Source organism: Tiliqua scincoides, chromosome 1, assembly GCF_035046505.1.
Source record: "Tiliqua scincoides isolate rTilSci1 chromosome 1, rTilSci1.hap2, whole genome shotgun sequence".
Classification (NCBI taxonomy): Eukaryota; Metazoa; Chordata; class Lepidosauria; order Squamata; family Scincidae; genus Tiliqua; species Tiliqua scincoides.
The window spans coordinates 304,730,517-304,754,531 of NC_089821.1; the positions used below are offsets into that span (position 1 = coordinate 304,730,517).

General features: G+C 45.8%; 1 protein-coding gene across 2 annotated transcripts in view; it reads right to left on the reverse strand.

The window, feature by feature from the left end:
* Positions 1-5,303: 5,303 nt before the first annotated feature.
* LOC136652593 (SERTA domain-containing protein 2-like) overlaps positions 5,304-24,015 on the reverse strand; it is a 28,949-nt gene continuing 10,237 nt past the window's right edge. For both annotated transcript variants that reach the window (XM_066629533.1, XM_066629527.1), the window contains exon 3: positions 5,304-9,369. In XM_066629533.1, the coding sequence (XP_066485630.1) occupies positions 8,511-9,365 (855 nt within the window). In that variant the 5' untranslated portion in view covers positions 9,366-9,369 and the 3' untranslated portion in view covers positions 5,304-8,510. The remainder of the gene's footprint in view (positions 9,370-24,015) is intronic.

Sequence of the window (24,015 nt, forward strand, 5' to 3'; positions counted from 1 at the left end):
CTGCTGGCTGCTTGCCAGGCAAGCAAGGCCCACCAGTTTTGTGTCACTTTGCTTGGGCTGAGGACAAGAAATCATCAAGTCCCACTGGCCTTTAGGGAAAAGACCAAGTGCTGGTTCATCATCTTTAGTCCCTGGCTGACCTAGAGGAAACACTTGCCTTTATGAAAATTCTGTAACCAACTGCACCTTTTTGGGTTAACAAGTCTAAACCTGTAAACGAAGTCACTCCTTGAGAGCCTCCTGCCTTGGAGATAAACAAGACCTGTATGGATCACAGAAGAATTGCCTTCAACCTTGGCTTTTCTCACCAATTTCCATGTAAATTGGATACAAAGGAGTGGCAACAAAGTGCAGGTATCTTGTCTGCTTCCTGAGGCATCTGGTGGAACACTGAGATATAGGAAGCTGAACTAGGTGGGCCTTTGGCCTGATCTAGTGGGGCTCTTCTTGTTGTTGGCAACCTTCAGTCTCGAGAGACTATGGTATCATGCTCTGAAAGGTGGTTTTGGAACATCGTCTAGTGTGGCTGAAAAGGCCAATTTGGGAGTGACAATCCCTTCCACAACGGGAGCAAGTGCAGTCTGTCCCTGGTCTGTCTCCCTGGCTATGGGTCTTCCTTCTTTGCCTCTTAGCCTGGGGATAAGAATAGGCCCTCAGTTTGGCTGTACTTGTCGTAAGAGGCGACTAAACAGCCACTGGATAGATGAGGGTCGTCAGCCTGGGAAGGCAGCTCATCTGAGAGAAGGAAAACTCTGATCCCAAACCTCCACTGCCTTGTGGCTACATCCAGTTACAGAAAAGGCTTCAGGAGTCAACCTCGAGGCAAAATCCGGAGCCGGAGTCCCTGAGGCAGTTCATGGCTGAACACAGTCACGTTCTGGCAACTCCTGCGACGCTGCTGGAACCAACCGTATTGGCTTCTGCCTTTCCATTGGACCATTTCAGCGATGTGGAGAGGGGGGATTTGCTGCATGGGTAACAGTCTATCCTCCATATCTACCTTACGCAGGCTTTGCGCACTGGAGAGAACACTGTTCCGGAACCACTATTCAGAGCGCGATACCATAGTCTTCCGAGACTAAAGGATGCCAACTAAATGTTGATCTAATGTCTTAAATAGAGGCATAATCAATTAGTTTCTCCAATGCTTACCTTTAGTTTCTTCAGTTGTCCCTCTGCATCAACCTCTAAAGAAGGAAACATTGACTTGTACTGGTAAGCCAGGTTCTTGAATCTAGAATAGCAAACCTACAGAATTTCTGAAACTGATCTTCCTGTTTCAACAGCCCTTGGCCACAGTTCACAGAATGCTACTAAAGCTACAATCCTATGCACACTTCCCTGGAAGTAGGCCCCATTGAACCCAATGGGACTTACTTCTGAGTAGACCTGCATAGGATTGGGCTGTAAGCTGACAATTCCACCGTTCAGAGCGTGACACCATAGTCTTCCGAGACTGAAGGATGCCAACAGCCTCAGACTGTTGGCAAAGTGTCTCTTCAAACTGGGAAAGGCCATGCTGCACAGCCTGCCTCCAAGCGGGCCGCTCAGAGGCCAGGGTTTCCCACCTGTTGAGGTCCACTCCTAAGGCCTTCAGATCCCTCTTGCAGATGTCCTTGTATTGCAGCTGTGGTCTATCTGTAGGGCGCTTTCCTTGCACAAGTTCTCCATAGAGGAGATCCTTTGGGATCCGGCCATCATCCATTCTCACGACATGACCGAGCCAACGCAGGCGTCTCTGTTTCAGCAGTGCATACATGCTAGGGATTCCAGCACGTTCCAGGACTCTTTTTAAGCTCTTAATTACACTACAGCTCCTAAGCCATGAAAGAGCCCCTTGTGCAGAAGAACAGAAGGCACCCATCTCCACCTGACCATCAAGTCACCAGAGAATGGGCCTTGGGGAGCTCCTCCTGCAATAGGGGATACAATATGGGGATTTTGGGTCTAAGCAACTGGATCACAGACCCCTCACATACCCATTCCTTCTGATACTACCCTCCCGTGTTCTGTGCTGCGGCCATCACTGTCACCACTTATGGGTTGCTCAAGCACCCATGAGCTGCCCTCCCCGACACCCTCCCCAGGAAAAGCAGTTTGGCTGTTTCCTCGATAAGGCTACTGTCCAGCCCTCCTGGGTTTGCCTATCACTGTCTCTTCTTCATTGCCCCCCACCTTTGAGCCAAGATAGTGCTTTTCCTTGGCAATGCAGCCCCAACTCCCTGACGCAATGCAAGCCCCATTTCAGCAAATATCTTGAACCCCATATCTTCGGAGTCTCATGTGCAGTCAAGTGGCGGCACAATATTCCTATCCCTTTCTGCTTTGCTTTGGTGCAAGTGTTGTGTGTTTGATCCTTGGTCTCTCGTTTACCATGTGAGGTGGCCCAGCAATGAGCCCTAGGTTTCCAATGCACAGTTCCCATAACAGATCTATCAAGGGCTCCAAGAGCAAGGATCAACACATCCAGTTAGCTGCTATCTTGGAGGCATGAGTAATCAGGCTTTGGGAGACGCCCCCCCCCACCCCTTGAGGTGTTTTACAGCCCACCAGGGGACTCACTCTTTGCCCACAGCACTGGCTCAAGCTACAGAGAATGAAGACTTGGTCCCTGTGCCCCCAGGTAATTGCGCTTGCTCTCCTTTCACTAGGATGGTAACAGCCTGCCTCTCGTCTGTCTTCCTTTCTCCATTTCGTGTGTGTGTATACACACTCATAACCTTGCCTGCCTTATTTCATGCCATTCTATTCAGTTGTCCCATAAGGCCTTGCCCATGCATTAGATTTTTTCCATATGTGCATCTTTAGAGCATGTCTAGTAACCAAAGCTGTTTCCAAATGCATGTCTTCTATTATTTGAGCCAATAATCACCCTAGAGTGAGTCAGTTCAAGGAACTGGAGGGGGAGTGCTCTATTGAGGGCAGTTGCTGCTGCAAGCTCTTGGTGCCAGGCATAGGCTTGGCCTTTTCCACAAACATTAGGTTCCTTTCTGCAAGGAGCTAGGAAACCTTGGCCTGGTATTCCCGGAGAGCACGTTGTGCCCACATACACCCTTCTCTCGTCACAGCTTTCCTCCTTCTGCACCTGGCTTAATACAAGACTTTGTCATGTCCCAGCTTGTTGTAATGACTGTGTTAGGAAACCTGGGTTTAAGCATTCCTTGCAAACCAGACTTGGAACAGTTTGAAATTCTGGTTTGTAGGGAACCCTCAAACCATAGTTTCCAACCTCAGTCATCATGCCAAACTGTGGCTCAACAAGCCAAGGCATGTTGTTTTAAGTTGAGCATATGAGAGATTAGAAAGGGTGCATAGGCACATGGTGCATCATGCCAAGAAACTGCAGATCATGTGAGGCCTCAACTTGGATACTGACTCTGTATGTGACAAGATTCTTTGTTACAAAATACCCATCTCACTTCATAAAAGTGACTGTGCCCCCTTAGCTGTAGGTTTGTTTGTTTTTTAAGCGTAAAGCAGCCCTGTATGCACTTTAGTGCATTACTCAGCCTAAAGAACTGAGATAGGATTATTCTGGTCAACAATTTGTCACTTAAAGATCTTAGAGCCCTGTGCACTGGCTTCTCGCTGGCATGCACTGACACAAACATGCCATAAAGCACTTCTGCAACCATTACCACGGGCCCTGCTATGGAGTTAGCCCAGCACAAGCCTGCATTGGGCTAGCTTTGGTGCTGGACCCATGGTCTGCTGCCTGGTAGAGAGGTGAGTGAGGGTGGGTGGTTCCAGGGTGGGGGGAGCATAGGGAGAAGGCATGGCAGGGGGAGGGAGGGGGCAGGACCAGTGGAGCTCAGTTCCACTGAATCCTGAGCCCCGTGTTGGGTCATGTGACCCAACATGGGACTCCCTGATTCTGCACTGGCTCAAGAGCCACCACAGAAGCAAGTACCCCATTGCAGGGCTCAGTAGCATAACTAAGGGGGTGCAGGGGGTAGCAGATGCACCAGCCTACAGCTGCTGGAGGGGCAACATCAGGGGCTGGGGGGCAAAAACTCCCATGCACGACTTGGGGGGCAACAGTTGTCCACTGGGATTGCCGTGTGCAGCCGAGTATAAGTCATGCACGCGGCAACAGACTACACTGCTGTCCCCCCTCCAGCAGCTGGGAGCAGGGAAGCCCCTTGGAGGGGAGTTGGGGAAGCCCCGCCTGGGCTGCCCTCATTTGGGCAGGAAGGGAAAGCGAAGGGGGTGTGGGGCAGGCCCTCCACCCTTGGCAGAGCTGGGAAGGCAGTTGAGCGGTGACAGCAGGCAGAAGCTGAGCGGGGAAAGTTCTTGCAAGCAGAGGCAGCTCCGCTTTGCCCCAGACCTTGGCGGGGCTGGGGGAGATCTTGGTGGGCTGCCTCAGTGCTGGCATACAGCCCCCCCACCAAGAACCAACAGCTGCCCCACCGAGGGGTGCTGAGGCAAGGGAGTGTCTTCTGGGGGGCTGCAACAGCTCCACCTCGCTTCTTGCAGCAGCGGGAGGGACTGAGGAGGTGTGTCGCTGCTGCCGCCACCACCTCCTGCATGAACTCCCTCACTGCCAATCCCAGGCATATCTACTCAGAAGTAAGTCCCCTTGAGAGTCAGTGGGCCTTACTCCCAGGGAAGTGCAGACAGGATTGGGGCCTTAGTAAGTCAGACATGGTTTCCTTCCACCAGTCCTCATCCCCCATCAGCCACTGTGAGCCAGCCTCCTCTCTCCCCCCCCCCTTGCAGGGGAGGCAGCTGCAGGACTCAAGCTATGCCTGCCAAAAATGGGCATCTGGCACCAGGGGGCATGCCCCTGACTTCCCCTTTCACATCACTTCCGGGGCATCATTTTGCACTCTGCACCGGGCAACAGGATTGTTAGCTATGCCACTGGCAGGGCTACTTCCCTTAGCCCCATTATGGGGTACTTCCCTGACCTGCCGCAGGCTGCCCAGTTGCCTGTTCGATGCCATGGTAGCCATTTTGGCACTGCAACAGCCTCACGTGCTGGGCAGCTCAGGATTGGGCTGTGAATCTCTACCCTTGTGTTTAGACACAAGAGAGGGACAGTGTGGTGTATGGGATAGTTCTTTCATCCCTTGTGATGATGTCCCAAGCTCTGCTTCTTTGTCCTTAATATATTCATCAAATTATTGGGTCTAATAATCCGCTCACAGTAATGGATCCGCTCACAGTAATGTTGGGTAGACTCTTTGTCTGTTCTCCCAATCAAGTCATGTTTGTGGCAGCTCATAGTTGGAAACAAGCAAACCCTCCCTTCTAGGCAAAGAACCTAACCAAGAACCACATTTATAAATGGGAACAGAAAATTAGATTGAAATATTTATTACAGGAATTTAAAAAATATTATTTTAACCACAATTCTGCTTCATCACAGTGCAGAAGGCCCTTCCCATTTTCAAGATTCATATTTTTACATACAAAGAAGCATTTACCATGTACATTCTAAGACACAGGTGTCTTTCTCCCTAATCCCTTTAAACCAAAGATAGACGTTTTGCCAGTAATGGTTCTGCTGCTATGATTTTGATCTATTTGCACACTGTGGGCAAATTAATACTTTTCAACAGCCAAACTATGCATGGGGCCAACAGAATGGAATTGATTTTTGCATTAGTTGTGGATCCAATTAAGTTACCGGGTCCAACATTAGTGAAGTCAAGTGGGAAGCAGAGAATCGGCACTAAATAAATACAACCACAGTCCCAGGGTGGAAATATTTCACTCTTTTTGAGATAAAACTATTAAGGGATTTGTTTTGTTTTTTGAATTCATGGTAAATTCCCTTAAAAAGGAAAATGAAAGTATTAAAGGAAATGAACAGTAGAAACTTTTTGAAGCACCACTAATAAGCAATAATTTGCAATAGCGATTACTACTAGAGTCCCAACTGTATGAATCATTTTCTCTATAGAAGTCATCCCATCCGTGGAACCATCTTTGCAGTCTGTGTCACAAACTTATTGCAATTTGTTGGCTGCTTGGTTGGTAACTATTTTCCTTCTCCGTGCTGCAATAATTCATCCCAAAACGCATTATTGTTGAGCCAGTCTGTCTCCAAAATAAACAAACTTGTCACCACGACTAAGGAACACCAAGGGCGCAATCCTAATGCACCCTTGGGCCAGCATAAGTCCCTTGCGTTGGCCCAACAGGACTGCAAACATGCCGTAAGGCATGTCTGAGCCTCTTTGAGAGTTGGCTGGGCAAGAGCAGGGATGCCCACCAGCCCATGGAGGCTGAATCCAGCCTCCATGCCAACCTGCAAGGGGAGGCTTATGTCGGCAGATGCAAGGGTCTGGGAAGTTCGGGGAGAAGGCATTCCAGGGCAGGGGAGGGCAGACACAGGGTGGTCCTGGGGATGGGCAGGCACGGAGCAGGAGGCGGGACCAAGACCCATCCGATATGCTAGATTCTAGCCTGCATTCCGCTCTCCTCTGACTTATGCCGCCTCCTAAGGTGGCGCAGGTCCAAGTAGAATATTGGGGCTGCAGGTGCTTACCTGGGGGTAAGGGGAAAGTTTCCCTTTACCTCCGGCTGAGCCACTTTGCAACCCTATCTTGCTCTGGATATAGCACAGGCCTCCTGGCCTACCTGTTCCAGCGCAAGATAAGATTGCACTGCAGCATAACCAAGTTTGTGATCATACAGAGGAAGGATTCTGCAATGCCCACAGCAGCTGAATATCCACTGTCATACCATCAACACTGGTGGGAACACAGAGATAAGGTGAGAGGTGAATCTAACTCAAGCACAGTTAAAACAGAAGAAGCAAATTTAAGGCTCAAATCCTAACCAACTTTCCAGCACTGACACAGCTGTGCCAATGGGGCATGTGTTTCATCTTACATTTGGGTGGCAGTCACAGAGGCCTCCTCAAGTTCAGTGAATGTTTGTTCTCTTATCTCAAAGCTGTATTGCCCTTACTTCAGTGCTGGAAAGTTGGTTAGGATTGTGCCTTAAGTGATATAGGAGTGTAGAAACTGTATGAACAAATCCCATCCAACTACACTCCTTCCATGACAGCATGGACAAAAGAGACAGCACCTAAATCTGAAACCAGTAATGCAGTATTAGCTTCTTAGAATGTGGCAAAAGCTGCTTCTGCAATTGGCAAGACCACTGCTGCCACAGAAGAGTTCTAAACCTCTGGTGCTGGGGTGATCCTGTGGTTTCCTCAATACTGACCCTGATTATTAAGACCACATTTGAGGAAAGAATCAAAACCACCACCAAATGGGTACAATCCATGGTGGGTTCTTCAGTTAATTCAAACCATGGAATTCCCGACAATGAAAGGAATTGGTCAAGAACAGAGCTCCCATATAGCTCCTACAGGGTTCACAGAGATGTTGTGCAGGTGACACTTCAGACTGGCCCATCAGGTGCTGCCTTGAATTTTTTTACCTGTCATTTGGATTCAACACATTTCCTTATAATACAAGGTATGCAAAAAGTGTTCCGTTGAAGTGATATATTGCACATAAAATCTAAAAATTTGTTGCAAAGATACAATATTCTCCAAAGAGTTAAAATAGTTCTACCTGTACAGTAAATACCAATGTTAAAAATCCCAAATTACCCCCAAAATCGATGCACATAATACTGACAGTTTAAAATTGGACAATCTACATATAAATTACATTTGCAAATGTATACAATTAAATACCACTAAATTTCACCAGCCAGGCAAGCTACTGCCAGAGTTTCTCTTGCTTATTCTTCCACAAATGCCATCCAAGAAAACAACAAGATCTGCAGTGTTAGACAAAGCAGTGGAAAGAGTTAAATGCATTTCTGCTTACAGAGGTAGTGCCAGCCACATCCAACCAGAAAAATTCATTGTATGTGATGGAACAATGTAGTAAAATGTAGAAAGACTATAAAATTTACAAAAATAAATAGCTTCAAACGCTTTACAAAATGCAAGGAATTTTGCTGCCAAGCATCTCAAGGTTCCTTCAACAAAAGGGAAAGAGAGATGGGTTGCTTTTTAAATATATTCAATATATATCTGTATTTACTGAGGCTGCATGTCCAAATATGCAACTTCAGTGAATGCCAACGAAAGTATATAGTTTGCTATTAAAAAATAGAATCTTTAGACTTCAGAAGACAAGTTTCCCCTTATGAAAATTCATTGCTGCTATGCAAATTCTTCAAATAGGTTAAAAATTGCACATTAAAAAGTTAGTTCAGTTTGGAATAGGACTAAAAGGAGGTGTGTGCAAGAGAGACATTCCTCACATATACCCTAAAAGGACCCCACAACAAAAAGATTTTAAAAGACTGCACAATGGTTTTAATAAATATTTCATTTTATAGCACAACCTGCCACTTTTTTTGGTTTATATAGATGAGTTCTGGAGAGGTTTAGAGGGCTGCTCAAGGAGAGGCGCCTCCAGTTGACATAATGCTCTGCAGCTTGCTCCCTCTCTGGGTTTTAGCTTCAAACCAGCACTATGTGGCACCACAAGAAAAAATATCTTTGGATTGTGTCTGTGTCTGTGTGTGTGTCATGATCCAACAAGAATCTCCATGATATGGTCCAGATCACTCAGATCACTTCTACATATTGGGATGTTGCTTGCAGAGGAAGAATTACAAGAAGGGAAGGTTTTTAAAATCTCTTCCATGGGTGGCACAGGTGACGGTCTGGGAGGAGTTATTGAGGGGCAATCAAAATCTGCATCATACATTGAAGTGTCAATATCTTCAAAGATGTCATCTATAGCCAAATCTTTCAAGTAACTAGTTGAAATTTCAAAGGAACCAAATGCACATTCTACTCCCTTTAAGTCTTGTCTGTCGTCATCGGACCTAAGACCCAGAGCTTCAGGAGCTTTGAACTGATCATCACCAGATCCAGTCAAGTGAGTAGGTGGGCTCACGTCTTCCATGAAGTCCAAGTCTTTCAGAATAGAGGAGATGGCTGAGGACATGTCATTATCCGAAACCATTAGCAAGCCATTTTCCATTGGGCCTTCCACAGGCCGTGGTTCGTAGCTGTTAGACTCCTGCTGATTAAAGCCCGGAAAAAGGTGTGAAGGCATTCCAGACCATTCCAAGCCCATGTAACCGGAAGGGCCAGAACTGGCACTGAGCCCACTGCACATATTCAAGAATTGCTGGCTTGTTTCTTGCCTCATCTCCTCTTGGATTTGCCTGACGGTGTTTGCGATAAGGACGGAACGGTGCAGGTTTGGTTCCACCAGCATCCTGTACGTCTGTAATTTGGCGAGGCACACGTTGAGCACCAGCTGCCTCTTGAGGGGATATGGCAGGTTTCGACTGGAATCGAAGGCACTTGACACACCAGCCATGTTCTCTTCATAATCACTCAGCTTGCGTTTCAGACCCCTCCCCAACATGAACCTGGAATATAAAACAAACCAGGGACAGGTTACTGATCTGAGCAACACAATAAGGAAAACAGCACTCCTAGGATGTACTTATTTATTACATTTCTAGCCAGCCTCTCTTTTCTCAAGGAACTCACAATAGGACTTCTAGGCTATCTCCAATCAAGGCACAGTTCAGACTCAAACACGCCTGGCTTCACTGCCATGGCTGAGCATGTGCCTTCAGAACAGCTGTTAAACTGATCCCTGAATTTGGGATCAGGAAGGAATTTATCCCAGATCAGAGGGAGAAAGGGAGTGAAGGCATTCCAGGTGAGGTGACTTCTGGATAGCTGGAAGGGCAGTTGGGGCTCTGTGTATGTTGCAATTCCTCAGGACTGCAGAAAAGCTGCCAAATTCCAACTTCTCAAGAATCCCAGCTTTCGTTTAAGAAGGACGGTTTTTTTAGATCTCATGGCTGTCAAGTTTAAATCTGTAGAAGACAAAGATACTGTTTGTGAGGACACCAATGACTGGGATGTAGATTGCCATCTTATTTCACTCCCCTTTAATGATCAGGACAGATTTATCGAAGAAAAGTGTCTCACAGATTACAAGTCATGGCAAATGTATGCAAACTTCAGGTAGAAGTAGCCTATGTGTGAATGCCAGATGCGATAACAGGTATCATGTTGTCTTGTGTGCTCCCAGAGGCAACCTGGTGGGTCACTGTAAGGTCTAGGAAGCTAGACTGGATGGGCCCTTGACCTGCACCAGCAGGGCTCTTCTTATGTCATGCTGAAATTCGTGGGGGGCTCTCCTAGATCTGGGCTTGACCTGGATTGTCAAGGGTTGGCACCTTGAACTGGTTTTGTCTGGTCGCCAACTGCGCTCTGTTTTGAATCCGATGGCACTGGCTACGGTTAGCCATACATTGGTAATATCTAGAATGGACTACTGCAGTGGTTACCAAATTTATCTGGGTCAAGATGCTACCACAGCCTCTTCTTCCTGGTTCAGCCGGGCGCCACCATCTTGGATTGCAAGATCCAAGGTGGCCATGCCCAGGAGAACAGGTAAGAGGGGCCACTGGGAGCATGCTGCGGTGTCCTGAGTATACTGCAACACCCTAAGGCATCACAACACACACTTTGGGAACCTTCGACTATTGTAATGCACTATTGTAATGTGTAGGGTTGCCCTTGAAAACTGCCTCAAAACTTCAATTAGAACAGAATGTGGTCCTTATGACAAGCTAGAGATTGTGAACCTCTGACTGTACTTTTCTAGGCACAATTCAAAATGTGAGTGTTGATACACAAAATCCTAAATGGTATAGTAGCCAGGTACTTGAAGAGTTATCTCAGATAGCCATGTTGTGCACACCACTGTCTTTCGATGCTTGACTGGCAGCTGCCCACAACAGAGTTGTTTCTGCTGTGGCATCCGGCCTGTGGATTTCATTCCCTGAAACTTAGGACTGCACCCCCCCACTGGCCTTCCAGAGGGACTTTTTCATTCTACTTGACTCTTAATTGGCATTTTGGGACTTGTTTTATGATTGCTTTTTATTGTGATTCAAATATTTTTATTGATAGTTTTTATTCCATTATTTTAGCTATTGCTGTAAGCTGGCTTGAGCTCCTGCAACAATGGGAAAGCAGGATATATAAGTTCATCAAATAAATAATAAAGGAACAATTGAAAGTGTACGCACAACTGCCTTGTGAATTCCTAGAAGTTCAAGGAATTACCAAATCCACTGGTCAGACAGGGCTTCTTCAGTATCCTGTACAACTCCTGTGACAGAATTGTTAAATCCCGTTTTATGAGAGTCTATCTTGGAGCTCTCAGGAGTTCAGCTTGTGTGAGAACACAGCTGTGTCTCTGGGTACCATGAGGACAAGCTGCTAATTGCAAAAATACTCACAGAGATGTCTATCAGTGCTGGTCTCTCTGGCCAAGCAGCTAGGCCACTAATTGCAAACCAGCCCCAACTGTGTGTTTCAAAAAGGGAGGGGGCAATTGCTCCTGGACAAACCTGATATCATCACCTCAAATGTTCCATGGCCTGTGAGCTATGACTGGCTGAGCCATCATGGTAGCTACCTGGTATAACACCCAGGGCATGCTATATCAGCCTTCTAAGTTTTATAGAGGGGCTGGAACCTCTTGATTGGTTAGAGGTTTCCCAAAGGTAACATCTCAAGTATAAAAGACCTTTCCTGAGGTGTGGTCAGGGTTTTTGCCATGGCCCTCCATTACCATACCAATGCTGCTCAATGGTTGTTTTGGCTTTCTGTACATGCTCAGAAGTCATGCTCACAGGTGAGGTTAACCAGTACATAGTTAGGAGCCTAGCTTTTATTGTTTTCTGTTCTGCTTATGTATAATTCTCACTTCATTATTACAAAGAGTCTTAATATTGTCTCTGTATTATTCTTAATACTTTACAGTAGAGTGTGGTTTTTGCTGGGGAAATTTGTTTCAACTAAATCCAGTGCTGACCACAAAGTTACACTACTGAAAACTGTTGCCAGAGCTCTGGAGGAGGGGGAGTTTTGAGGTTTTAATTCCGCAGAGTAGCTAGGATGCCTATTGGCCTGGGCCATCCCCAGGTTCAAGTCTGACAGAGGGCTGGTGGCAGTTTTACCTTTTGGGTTAAATTTAGCCAGTCTGTGGTCATTCAAGCCCAAACATCACTGGTTCACAGTTGGCCTGGCAGGTTTCTGGTTCTGCCTTGCAGGTCAAGCTGGATGGGTCATAACGTGCAAGGTAATGACAGCTCCTTACTTTAATGCATTTCTGCCCTGCCCACAGGTGTACACATTCGATCCTTGTTGTGTATATGCAATGTTGGGCAGAAACAGATTTATGACTGGCAGAGAAAAAAATTGCAGAATTATGCAAATAATAAATCACACCTGCTTATGTTTCAATACTTTGTACAGGTCAGAATATTCTTTTAAAGAATAAGATACATTATCTTTCATGGCTGGACTCATACAACTTCTGAAGCTTTTTTACATCACACTGCTCTAGTTTTTTAGAAAGGCTTGGGTCAATTTTCTGCAAACAACCAGTCCTTCACAACCCTGGCAATGATGAGAGGCCGCCGTTAAGAAGTTTCTGGAAGGCTAGTGGAGAGCTGCTCTGGGCAAGCCCATGGAAGAAGCACAGGTGGAGGAGGACACTACAGTTGAATAAGGCACTGCTCTGCCCCATTTGCTGTGTCTGTAGGGGTACCTGTGCTACTAGCACATGCATCCCAGCTACACCCAGTTCTGAGCTAGATGCCTCAGCTAAAAACTCTCAAGTTTCTGCTGCTGACTTTCTTCCTGGAATGGGCATGAGTAATTAACTCAGTTTTTACTGCAACTCCGCACAAAATTGCTGCCAAAGCACTGCACTAGCACTGTGGTGATATTTAAAACACAATCCTAAACCGTATGGACAATCACAAGTATTCCAGCTGGAGGGGTGGGCAATGATGCAGTTAGTGATGCTGCTGGTGGCTGAAATAAAAATAATGAAGTTACCAGGGAACAGCTGTTGGGAGGGTGTTGGTAATCCACACTGGGGAGGAGGACAGGGGAGAAGGCAACATGCAGGATGAAACAAGAGATTTGTATTTATTCCTTAAACACATAATTGTTGAGTCTCTTAGTTCCCAGTCAAGCAGATCCAGTGATCCACTGGGACCCAAAGACCATTAGAGGTGTGTCCAGATCGCCTGCTGGTCTTCAAGCTCAGAACTACACCTACCTTCTCTTCTGCTTTTTCCACACAACTACTCTGGCAGAACCACTTCAGAACCCATTCTGCAAGTTGGGTACTCCTGGAGGAAAACTCCTCCCAGGTCCCACTGAAAAATATCCAGATCCCTGCCTTTCAGTAAGGATGATCAGTCACCTAGGAGCCAGAATACATTAATATTTTAATCGACTAAAAATGTTCTAGTTGATGACTGAGAACCAACAACTCCTGGGGTGGGGTGTGAGTGTGTTTGTATAGGAAAATCTCTGTCTTCACAAGAGTATAATCTTGCCCCTGTCACCTTGTTAGCATAATTTTATTGCATTGCCAACATGCAGCTGGCATGCATCCCACCCAAGGTATTACTTTCACATTCAAGTTTCCACATTCAAGCTTCTGACTGACCTAAAATCTGGCCATGAAGGGAAGCTGTGCTGTTCAAAGAATGCTTTTGTGTTGACCATTCTCTACCCTCCCCTTTAAAGGTGGACTTTGAGTCTTGGCACATGCAGCCAATAGCTGCAGAAGCAGCTGCTAAAAGCTCAGTGTTACACTCTCCTTACAAACTCTATTCTAAATGTAACTACTTCCCTATAGATAAAAGTAGCACACAGACATATCCCTGCAGCAGCAGCCAGCTGCCTCAGTCTCTTTTCAGAATAGGAGGCTCTTCTTCGGTTTTACAGTACTCTCAGAACACCAATGATAAGAAGGGCCCCAATCAAGGAGGCTGAATGAGAAGGAGGCAGGGAGGAGTGCTTCTGCCAAAGTCAAGCAGAGAAAGGTACTGTGTGGCTCTTGCGAGGGTGGCTAAGCAGAGTCTACCATCCAACACCACCCAGTCCTGAAGCTTAAATGCTTCCAAGGGAATTTCTCCCTCCAACTGCTGCTCCCACAGAATTTCTAGACTGGGTAGCCAGCTACAAAAGAGGATTATGGCCCTTCATGGCCCATCACGGCATATAATTTGTACTTAAAAGACAAAATCAAGAAAGATTATCCAAATTTTGACTTCCAGAAGGGTCCCCCGTCACAGCCCAATCCTGAGCTGCCCAGGGCGCCAAGGCTCAGTGGCACTGAGAAGGGCTGCCGCCGGATCCTGCACACCCTGGGCTGCCAAGGGAGAAGGGGACTTTTGTCCCCTTCTCCAAGGTAAGGTAAGTAATGGGGCTACTCACTTTAAAGTAAAGGCACTCGTGCAGGGCACGGAGCCCTCCATGAGCGCCTTGGATCCTGTAGAGCGGAGCTCTGCGGACCCCTCTCCCTCCCTCCCCCCGGCACAACTCCCCACGCCCTTTCTCCGCCCCCCGCTGGCCTCCTCCCTCCCCGGAACACCTCCTCCCCGCCCCTGCTTACCGTACCGCGACTCGGCGGTCTGGGAGACTGCCAAGCCACGGAAGCTGGGCTCCTGGCCCGCGCTAGCCCAGCACCAGCCGGCGCTGGGCTAGCACGGGCGGAAGCCTGGTGGTGAGGTTAGCAAACGTGCCCTATGGCACATTTGTGACAGTGCTCGGTGGCACGGAGCCGTGCTGCCGAGCACAGGATTGGGCTCTTAGTCTGCTACCCCTCAAAAACAAAGAGCCTGGTAACATTTTAAGGACTGAACATCCTTATTTCAACATAAACTTTCATGGATTGTAGTCCATTTCACCAGATGCAGGAAGTGACAGCCTCCGCTGGTAGAGGGGTGCGTATGCAGGCACACAGTGGAAAAAATGGTCAAGGGACTGTCAAAGGCTGCAGAATGGAAGAGGTTCAGTCAGTAATTATTATATCAATGTTTAATTATTAATGACAAATTTTGACCAAAGTAGGCTTGATTTTGGCTTTATCAGGACTATGAATTTTAAGTGCCAGTCTAGAAGATACAGACCAGCAGCAGTGACCATTTTCTTATGCAGCAAGCACTTCTGTGTAAATCCAACTTGCACGCACATTATTGTATGTTATGATCTCACATGTGCATGCTTAAATATGGCTTTCCACTACACATAGCTAATGACCACTGTATTTTTTTGTATGGACTTTATTTTTACTGTATTCTTCTATTATGTTAGCTGCCTTGAGTGCCGTCACCTCAGAGCAGAAAGGCAGAGTGGGGGAGAAAATACAATCAGGACTGTGGCAGGGCAAAGGGTTAAACCTCCCCTTCCCTTTCACTCCCAATCCAGATCACCCCCTCTTGAGGCTGCAGTTCAGGAGAGGGGAATGACAAGTGCACCAGGGGCAATCATATGCTTTAGGTAATGTGTAGCTTGGCCATTAAGCCCAAGAGCTCTCTAAGTTTGGCAAAGAGCGGCCAGAAGGAATGCAAAGGGGCCTAACCAAAGCTAAGCAGCAAGAAGACACTACTGAGAAAGCTACACTGTTGAAAAGAGACTGCCGAAACGTGGGCTTTGAAAACGGCCTTTGGCAGGCAACTGCTCAAAGTTCCTCAACTGCTTTGACACAAAAAGGGGTGGTGTTAAGGACGCAAATATATTCAAGACTGAGAGGCAAAGATCTTAAATATGCAGACCCTGTTCATCACAGAGGGCCTCCCAACTTCCCTTCCCTCTCAGAACTGGGTACAGCTAGCAGCTGCTCAGCTGACTGTACTGGAGAAGTTGCCAGCTCCACGCTGCAGTTCAGGAATGGCAAAGCTTCTCAGCCAAAGAGAAAGAAGATTTTTCTGGGAGCGATGCTACGCTAGCCATTGCTTCTCCTCCTCCAAATCTTCACAAAGAAGTCTCAGTGCTGCTGTTCAATAACTCAATATAACTCTGAATTACCATCCCAGGGCTAGCAGTGTTGTGCAAAAAAAAAATTAGGAACTGCAAGAAATCTCCATAAGAACATAAGAAGAGCCCTGCTGGATCAGGCCAGGGCCCATCTAAACAGGATTTTGTATTTCAGAGATAATTGGATTATGCTATGTGCAGATGCAGAACGTACACAATACTGCCAATGCCCACCGGTAAGAAAGAAAAGAGAAACACACATCCTTAGGCCAGGGATCATAACTCCAACAAGGTTTGAGGAGGCCCAGCTACCACTTTTATATACGTCTTTCTAACCTCTCAAAGGCTGTAGCTAACATCCCAACTGTATTTCCTCTAAGACTTAGCCATCTGCTCGTTCCTTTTGCTGTGTAAAATGCTTTCAACTTTTGTTGAAAAACAGTGCTGTATATAAATATTCTAAAATCATTCAATATGCCATTCCACTTGATATAAGTGCCTTCTGGTTGTGGCCCTCCAGCTGCAGGGTGGCACCCACGGCGAGTCAAATCCACGGATGCCAAATCCGTGGATGAGGGACAACTGTACTGACACAGAATACCCTGTCCATTTCAATTGCATAACATTCCCTTTTGTGGTAAATGTGAGAAGGAAAGGAGCACAGCTTGGAGACCACAGAACACACTGGCAGCAGGGGTTGATTTCTTGGACACACATCTGTTGCCATTCAAAGACTGGGATGAATATAATACAAAGGCAGATTCAGTGAGCACACCAGTTAACCACAGAGCCTCAGTTACAACTGTCAGCCCCTGCTTACCAGAAGCGTTAGCCCAAAGCCCCCCACCCCCAAGTGGCAGCCATGCAATTCCTGTGCCACCATCCTGGAAGGAGTCACCTGCTCCCATCTGTCAGTTACTGAGAAGCAGCTGCTTCTGCAACGCACCCACAGGGAGGAGCATTCATGCAGAAGAAAGCAGTTAAGCAAAAGCCTCTCATGGCTTTTGTTCTGGGTCCCATTCCCTCCTTTGCTGTTATGAAGCCCTTTGCAGAGGACCAGTACAGTTAAAGGCGGCAACCGCTTCATTGCTCTGCTTTCTGAGCAAAGCAAGGGCTGCCAATCAATTAGAGATTGAAAGATTAGCTCATGCACTTTTGGTTAATTATAAATTTAATCACTTAATTTAACATCTTGCAAGACTTCAGCCAATGTGACTTTTGGGGGGTCTTGAGGAAAGGCGACAGAACAGAGTCTGTTTCAGTTGCCTATAGTATGCACTAAGAAGCCAAGGTTCAGTCTGAAAGGCAAATGGACATCTCTGAATTTTGTGTACAAACATGAACGAAAAGCCTCCTGAATTTGGCATGGTGGGAGCCCCAGAACCCTTGCAATTCTGTGAGATATGAAGCTTCTAGTGACTTGATCAATATAAATAGTACCCAGTAACTCTGGATAAGTCCTGACTTGCTTCTGCATGATATGTACCAGGCAGAAAGTAGATCAGGATCTTCTGGCAATCTGCTAGAAGTAATTTCTTTCTCTCAAAAGTTTCAGCAATGGCCAGTAATACTGCAAGTAAAACACACAAAGTACAGAAGCTCTCCTACTTAAGAACTTTCAAGATACAAAGATGCCTGGTCATATGACCATAGATGGTGTTGGCACCAACACCTGACCGCAGCAAGTCCTGTTAGCTGGCTTTTCAAGGAAAGACCACACATTGAGTACTGTAGGTGCATTGTAAATACATTCTTTTTTATATTCCACAGCCCATTCACTACCAACAATAGTAATTAATGATGTTGGACTTAACAAAATTCACAAACATACCCCTAAAACATAACCTGTTCTTAAGTAGGGAAATGCCTTTCCCTGCTTAAAACAACCCCAAGTTGTTTTATTTTTTTTTAAAGGGCAAAGTGAGGGCTTATATTTCTGAATAGAGTTTGAATCAGAATTTTATGTAGTCTTCACCAGGCTACTATAAAGTGATGGGAATCTATCTGCCTCAACGACAAAACAAAAATATGATGACAAAGACAACTATAAATGTTTCAAGTTAATAGCTCAGTCCCTAGTTCCATCACCTCAGGAATTCCAAAAGAGGTGTGCGTGGCTTAAGAACATCCCTATGAACATTGAGGTTTGAACAAGTAGCCTGTGCTACTAACAGTGCTACTTGTGTCAAAGGGTGCTGCCCCACACCATGGCTGCTGCCTCTGTAAGGCACTGTAGAAAGGAAAAAAGCTCCTTACCATGTTTCTTATGTGGTTTCATTAAACCTGGATGTGCGAGACTTTTGGTTTTATTTAAAAGAATGATGTGTGCTGTCCCTGTAAATAAAGTCCTGTACTTCTGGCTTTAAGGAAACTGCACAGGGAGCATGTTAAGGAATGGGATGATCTGTCTCACATTCGGGTGAGCAGGAAGCGGATCAAGGTAAATCTTTAAGATGCCACAAGAACTGTGTTGTTTCTGCCACAACAAACTAACATGGTCACCCCTATGGAAGTAGTTATGCTATGAGGCTTTAGAACTCTCAACCAAATTATTGTCTGGTCAAAAACACAAGATGAGCACTAGAAGTAGGGGCAAGAGCAATTCATGTAGCACAACAAGCTTTTTATTCTGACCTATTGTACAGGAAGGTAATTGAAACACAGGATACTATTTCTATATTTGGCCCCTTTCAAGATGCCATGCTCTGATGTACTCAGAAGTTGTTTACCAGACCTAAAAGTTCAACAGGAAACAATGCTTTTGAAGAAAGTGAGACATAACGCTTAATGTAAATTGTCCAGTAAATACTAAACAATTAACAAGCCCACAAGGACTTAGCCTGAAGTTTGAAATTGTGGGGCCTAGGTATCCATGGGAGATACATTCCTGGAACTCCTGTGGACACCACGGATAAGAAATCTGCTATTTCAGCCCCTTTAAACCTGGAGTATTGTGTCCAGTTCTGGTCGCCGCATCTCAAAAAAGACATAGTGGAAATGGAAAAGGTGCAAAAGAGAGCGACTAAGATGATTACGGGGCTGGGGCACCTTCCTTATGAGGAAAGGCTATGGCGTTTGGGCCTCTTCAGCCTAGAAAAGAGACACCTGAGGGGGGACATGATTGAGACATACAAAATTATGCAGGGGATGGACAGAGTGGATAGGGAGATGCTCTTTACACTCTCACATAATACCAGAACCAGGGGACATCCACTAAAATTGAGTGTTGGGCGGAGTGTTGGGGAGTGTTAGGACAGACAAAAGGAAATATTTCTTTACTCAGTGTGTGGTCGGTCTGTGGAACTCCTTGCCACAGGATGTGGTGCTGGCGTCTAGCCTAGACGCCTTTAAAAGGGGATTGGACAAGTTTCTGGAGAAAAAACCATTACGGGGTACAAGCCATGATGTGTATGCGCAACCTCCTGATTTTAGAAATGGGTTATGTCAGAATGCCAAATGCAAGGGAGGGCACCAGGATGAGGTCTCTTGTTATCTGGTGTGCTCCCTGGGGCATTTGGTGGGCCGCTGTGAGATACAGGAAGCTGGACTAGATGGGCCTATGGCCTGATCCAGTGGGGCTGTTCTTATGTTCTTAACCCTTCAAAGGTGACAGGAACTGTGCCTTTGCTGGCTTCAGAATGGCTATTCTGGTTAAAAAAAAAAAGCTACTTTCAGTTTCCCCCAGGAAACCAGTAGTGATGTTTTAATGCCTTTTAAGGCATCCTGACGCCTGGGAAAACTTTCTGTTGATATAAAATCTGTGGATGAGTAGGCTTAACCTGTATCTAGTTCCAGACACTAAATGAGATTCTACACTTGTGAATCCAGTGAGTTTTAATTTCCCCTCAACATTTCATCTCTTTTTGTGCAAATCCTGGACACCAGAGCCAAGCAGAAGTACCCAAAGGCTGCGTACCCCCTTTTCTCCCATTCATCTCCAGTGCTAATTCCTTGCACTCATCTTAATTAAAATTAACATTAGATTGGCAGGGCATGAACTGAGATGAAGACTAACCAGGATTCCCAATGCGTAATCACTATTTTAACACTTAGAAAATGCAAGGTGCGTTTAGAACTTGTGTATATTTTGCTTAATTTGCCACAGCCCAGGACATGGTTCAAAGGCTAACAATGATACGTACTTGCTGAAGCTAAAAAGTCCAGGGTTGGTCAGTGACTGAGTGTGATACTACCTGGGAACTCTATGTATGTCATCTTGGGCTTCTTGGGAGGAATTAAGGGTGATAAAGAAATAGTTCCGACAGAAAGGCTACCATGTGAAATCAGGAAATCTTGGTCAGAAAGGCACTATTTCAGACATGCAGTTCCATCCTACAGCATAGTGGCTAAAGGACAGTCACTCTTCCAGCTAAACATTCAGTGCTGACAACAGCAAGTCACACAAGAGTGTCATCCACAGTCAGTACAAGAACCAACCCGTGGTTTTGCTTCTCAGGTTTTAAAGATCCCCAAAGTCTAAGACCAGGCCAGGGTTAGCAATGTATGCACAAAGCAACCATAGAGAGTAAGTTCAGTATTATCTGAACTGACTGGCAGCACTGATCCAGGATCTTTCCAAGCCCTGCCTGAAGATGCCAGGAACTGAAACTGGAAATTGCTGCACACAAAGCAGGAGCTTTACTACTGAGCCACAGGCCTTCCCCAGCCCTTAATGACTCAGCCATTAGGCAAATTATTTTGAGTTGGAAGAATCAGGATAGTAACCATTGGCTATCTGATAGTAAAGAAATACCATAAAAGGGCATCTACATAATAAAGGAATAACTAGGTAAATTAAATCTGAAACTACATTGAGCATGGCAAGGCCTTTCTTTGGCATTTACTGTCTTCAGCCAATGGGATGAATAATTTAAGTTTGAAATTAGAATGTTGCAATACCCGTGGCATCCCTAAATAGGAGAGTTATTATACAGGACTCATGTATTCACATCGTCTTGTGAACCTTTCTATAGGGGATGAGAGCTCTCTTGCTCTACCACTCAAGTGCAAGAGGCTATAGTGGTGATGGCGAACCCATGACATGCGTGTCGAAGGTGACACGCCACAATGTTTTGGGTGACACACCAGCATTCACCCATCAACAACTGAGTTTGTTTTACATGTATTTCATTTTTGTAATTATTTCACATTTCTTTATATAGTACATAGCACCACACATTATTCAACATTTTAAAATAAATATGTAAACAATTGTTTCTCTTTTGTTTGGGGGGGGGGGAGGGAGTGGTGATATGCCAGCAGAGTCAAGTTAGGCATTTTCCAAATTTTTGACACATCAAGGCCAAAAGGTTCACCACCACTGGGCCACAGAAAGGCTGTCTGCTCTTGCCACAATAACATTCATGCTGCCTTGGGTCCTCTTAGGACTATGGTTTTCAAACTCTCTGGGAGTTTGAAAACCGCAGTAAGTCTTCGTGGGGGTGGGAGGCAGCAGGGGCAGGCAGCGATGCGATTCCCAGGATCGCATCGCTCAGGGGGCTGCAGGGACTGGGATGCACTCATCAGTCCCTGCAGCAGCCATCCCTGTGTATGGGAAGCCCTGCACGAGCGCCTGCAGGGCTTTCCAGGTCAGGGAAAGGGAGAGTGGGGTGATCGCATTCCACTTCTGCTTTTATGGAGCGGGGCACGAATTTTTCCTGACCTAGCGAGCCCTGCCGAAGGTTGTGCAGGGCTCCCCGCACCCCCGGGAGGCTGCAGGAGGTTGGGCAAGTGCACCCAAACCCCTGCAGCCCGCCTTAGTGGCGTGATCCTGTGGATCGCGCTGCTGCCTTCCCCCTGTCTCCTGGCTACCCCCGCCCCTTAAGGGGGCAGAGGACAGGACCTACAGGCTGGGGTTTTGTGACGCCCCAGTTTGAATACCACTGTCTTAGAAGGTGAAAGACGGTAGAAATGTGAGAGAGACAGTTATCCTGATTTCATGGAAATAATCCTTTTTGAAAATGTATCAAGCAAACAATGCCAGAGCTAATTTTAAATCTTTTCAATACAAGAACCCAACTGCAGAGCAATGAGTTATTTGTAAAAACACATGCATGCCTATTTGCCTATAAGGTAGGTATGTGCATGCATTCCTGTTTATACTGAAAGGATCACACAAAGGAAGGAAACGAATTCTCCCTTGGCCATCCTGGTTGCCTCAAGCAGTTTTCCACCTGCCTGGCTCACTCCTTCTCTGGGAACCAGGCTTCAAAAACACTGCCAAGTGCAGTAAGGTCAGGTGGATAAGCGGCAGATTTCACTCCTCTCCCCTGCACTCATTGTTTGACATAAAACACAGACATCTCCTCTCCTGTTTTACAGCAGACGGAGCAGGCATGTGTTAAATACAGAGATACCCAGGACACCGCAAAGTCATTGGTGAGAGTGGTAGAATTTTTTTTTACCCTGAACAATGTTCTTGAGGTATTGTATTTTATTTTTACATTCTCAAGGTTTTTCTTTAACAAGTCACAATCCTATTTAACAATTGCATCCCCTCATTCAGTCCACTGCCAAACCATGTAGCTTCTTTTTTTTACAAGACTGCAGAAATACAGCCCTTCCTCTCTGCCTCTAAATCCAAAACCTGTAGACATTATATATCTGGACTTTCAGAAGGTGTTTGACACGGTTCTTCACCAAAGGCTACTGAAAAAACTCCACAGTCAGGGAATTAGAGGACAGGTCCTCTCCTGGATTGAGAACTGGTTGAAGATCAGGAAACAGAGAGTGGGTGTCAATGGGCAATTTTCACAGTGGAGAGAGGTAAAAAGCGGTGTGCCCCAAGGATCTGTCCTGGGACCGGTGCTTTTCAACCTCTTCATAAATAACCTGGAGACAGGGTTGAGCAGTGAGGTGGCTAAGTTTGCAGATGACACCAAACTTTTCCAAGTGGTGAAGACCAGAAGTGATTGTGAGGTGCTCCAGAAGGATCTCTCCAGACTGGCAGGATGGGCAGCAAAATGGCAGATGCGCTTCAATGTAAGTAAGTGTAAGATCATGCACACTGGGGCAAAAAATCAAAACTTCACATATAGGCTGATGGGTTCTGAGTTGTCTGTGACAGATCAGGAGAGAGATCTTGGGGTGGTGGTGGACAGGTCGATGAAAGTGTCGACCCAGTGTGCGGCAGCAGTAAAGAAGGCCAATTCTATGCTTGGGATCATTAGAAAAGGTATTGAGAACAAAATGGCTAATATTATAATGACGTTGTACAAATCGATGGTACGGCCACACCTGGAGTATTGTGTCCAGTTCTGGTCGCCGCATCTCAAAAAAGACATAGTGGAAATGGAAAAGGTGCAAAAGAGAGAGACTAAGATGATTACTGGGCTGGGGTACCTTCCTTATGAGGAAAGTGATAAATAAGTATTTTTAAAATTTGATTTTACTTTTTAGTTTACTATTAGTTTGCTCCAATTATTTTTATATTCCGCCTGATTTGTGGGAATGTTTTTCATATACATTTTGGTTTCATTATACTTATTTCCATGAGTTACTTTTTGAAGGTATGTTCATAACTAAGTTGTATAGGCACTTCTCATTTTTACAAGTGCCCTTGAAGAAGCATTAAGGAGAAACACATTAGGCATGTGTGTACTATTCAATAAATACCTTGTTTTGAATCTCTACTTGAGGCTCTGTCTCCTTTCCCCCCCCCCTTCTTTAGTCTTCATGTTCCCATGCTCCCTACCCCCTCCTCTTTCTGGCTAATTAGTAAAGACCAATTTTAACTGACAAGGCTAAGTTACAGAAGGTTTTTTGAGGCTATTTTGGTTCTCATATAGTACTGTAATAGGAGAAGACAAACATAAAAAGATGACTTTTTCTTCTAACATGAAAATTACTTTGGCTTATTAAGTGTAAAAACTTACCACTGACAATTGTTCAAAAAGGTCAAACTACTTATTACAGATTAAAACTGTAACCCTTTGGCCCCTCCTTCCAACAAGCATGACCCCCGCCCCAAAAGCTGTATTTACCCTGCGAGAGATAACAGCCAGATTTGGATAGCAATCCTACCAAACACAATGGAACTTACTTCTGAACATGCATTGGACTGTACCGTCAGAGATATAGGTTGTGCCTCATTATCCACTGGGGTTCTGTTCTGGAACCCCTGGTGGATAAAAAAACACAACAGTGAATACCATATCAGCGGAAAAATAACTCTGAAGACCCACTTCCAGGTTTCTTGCTCTTCT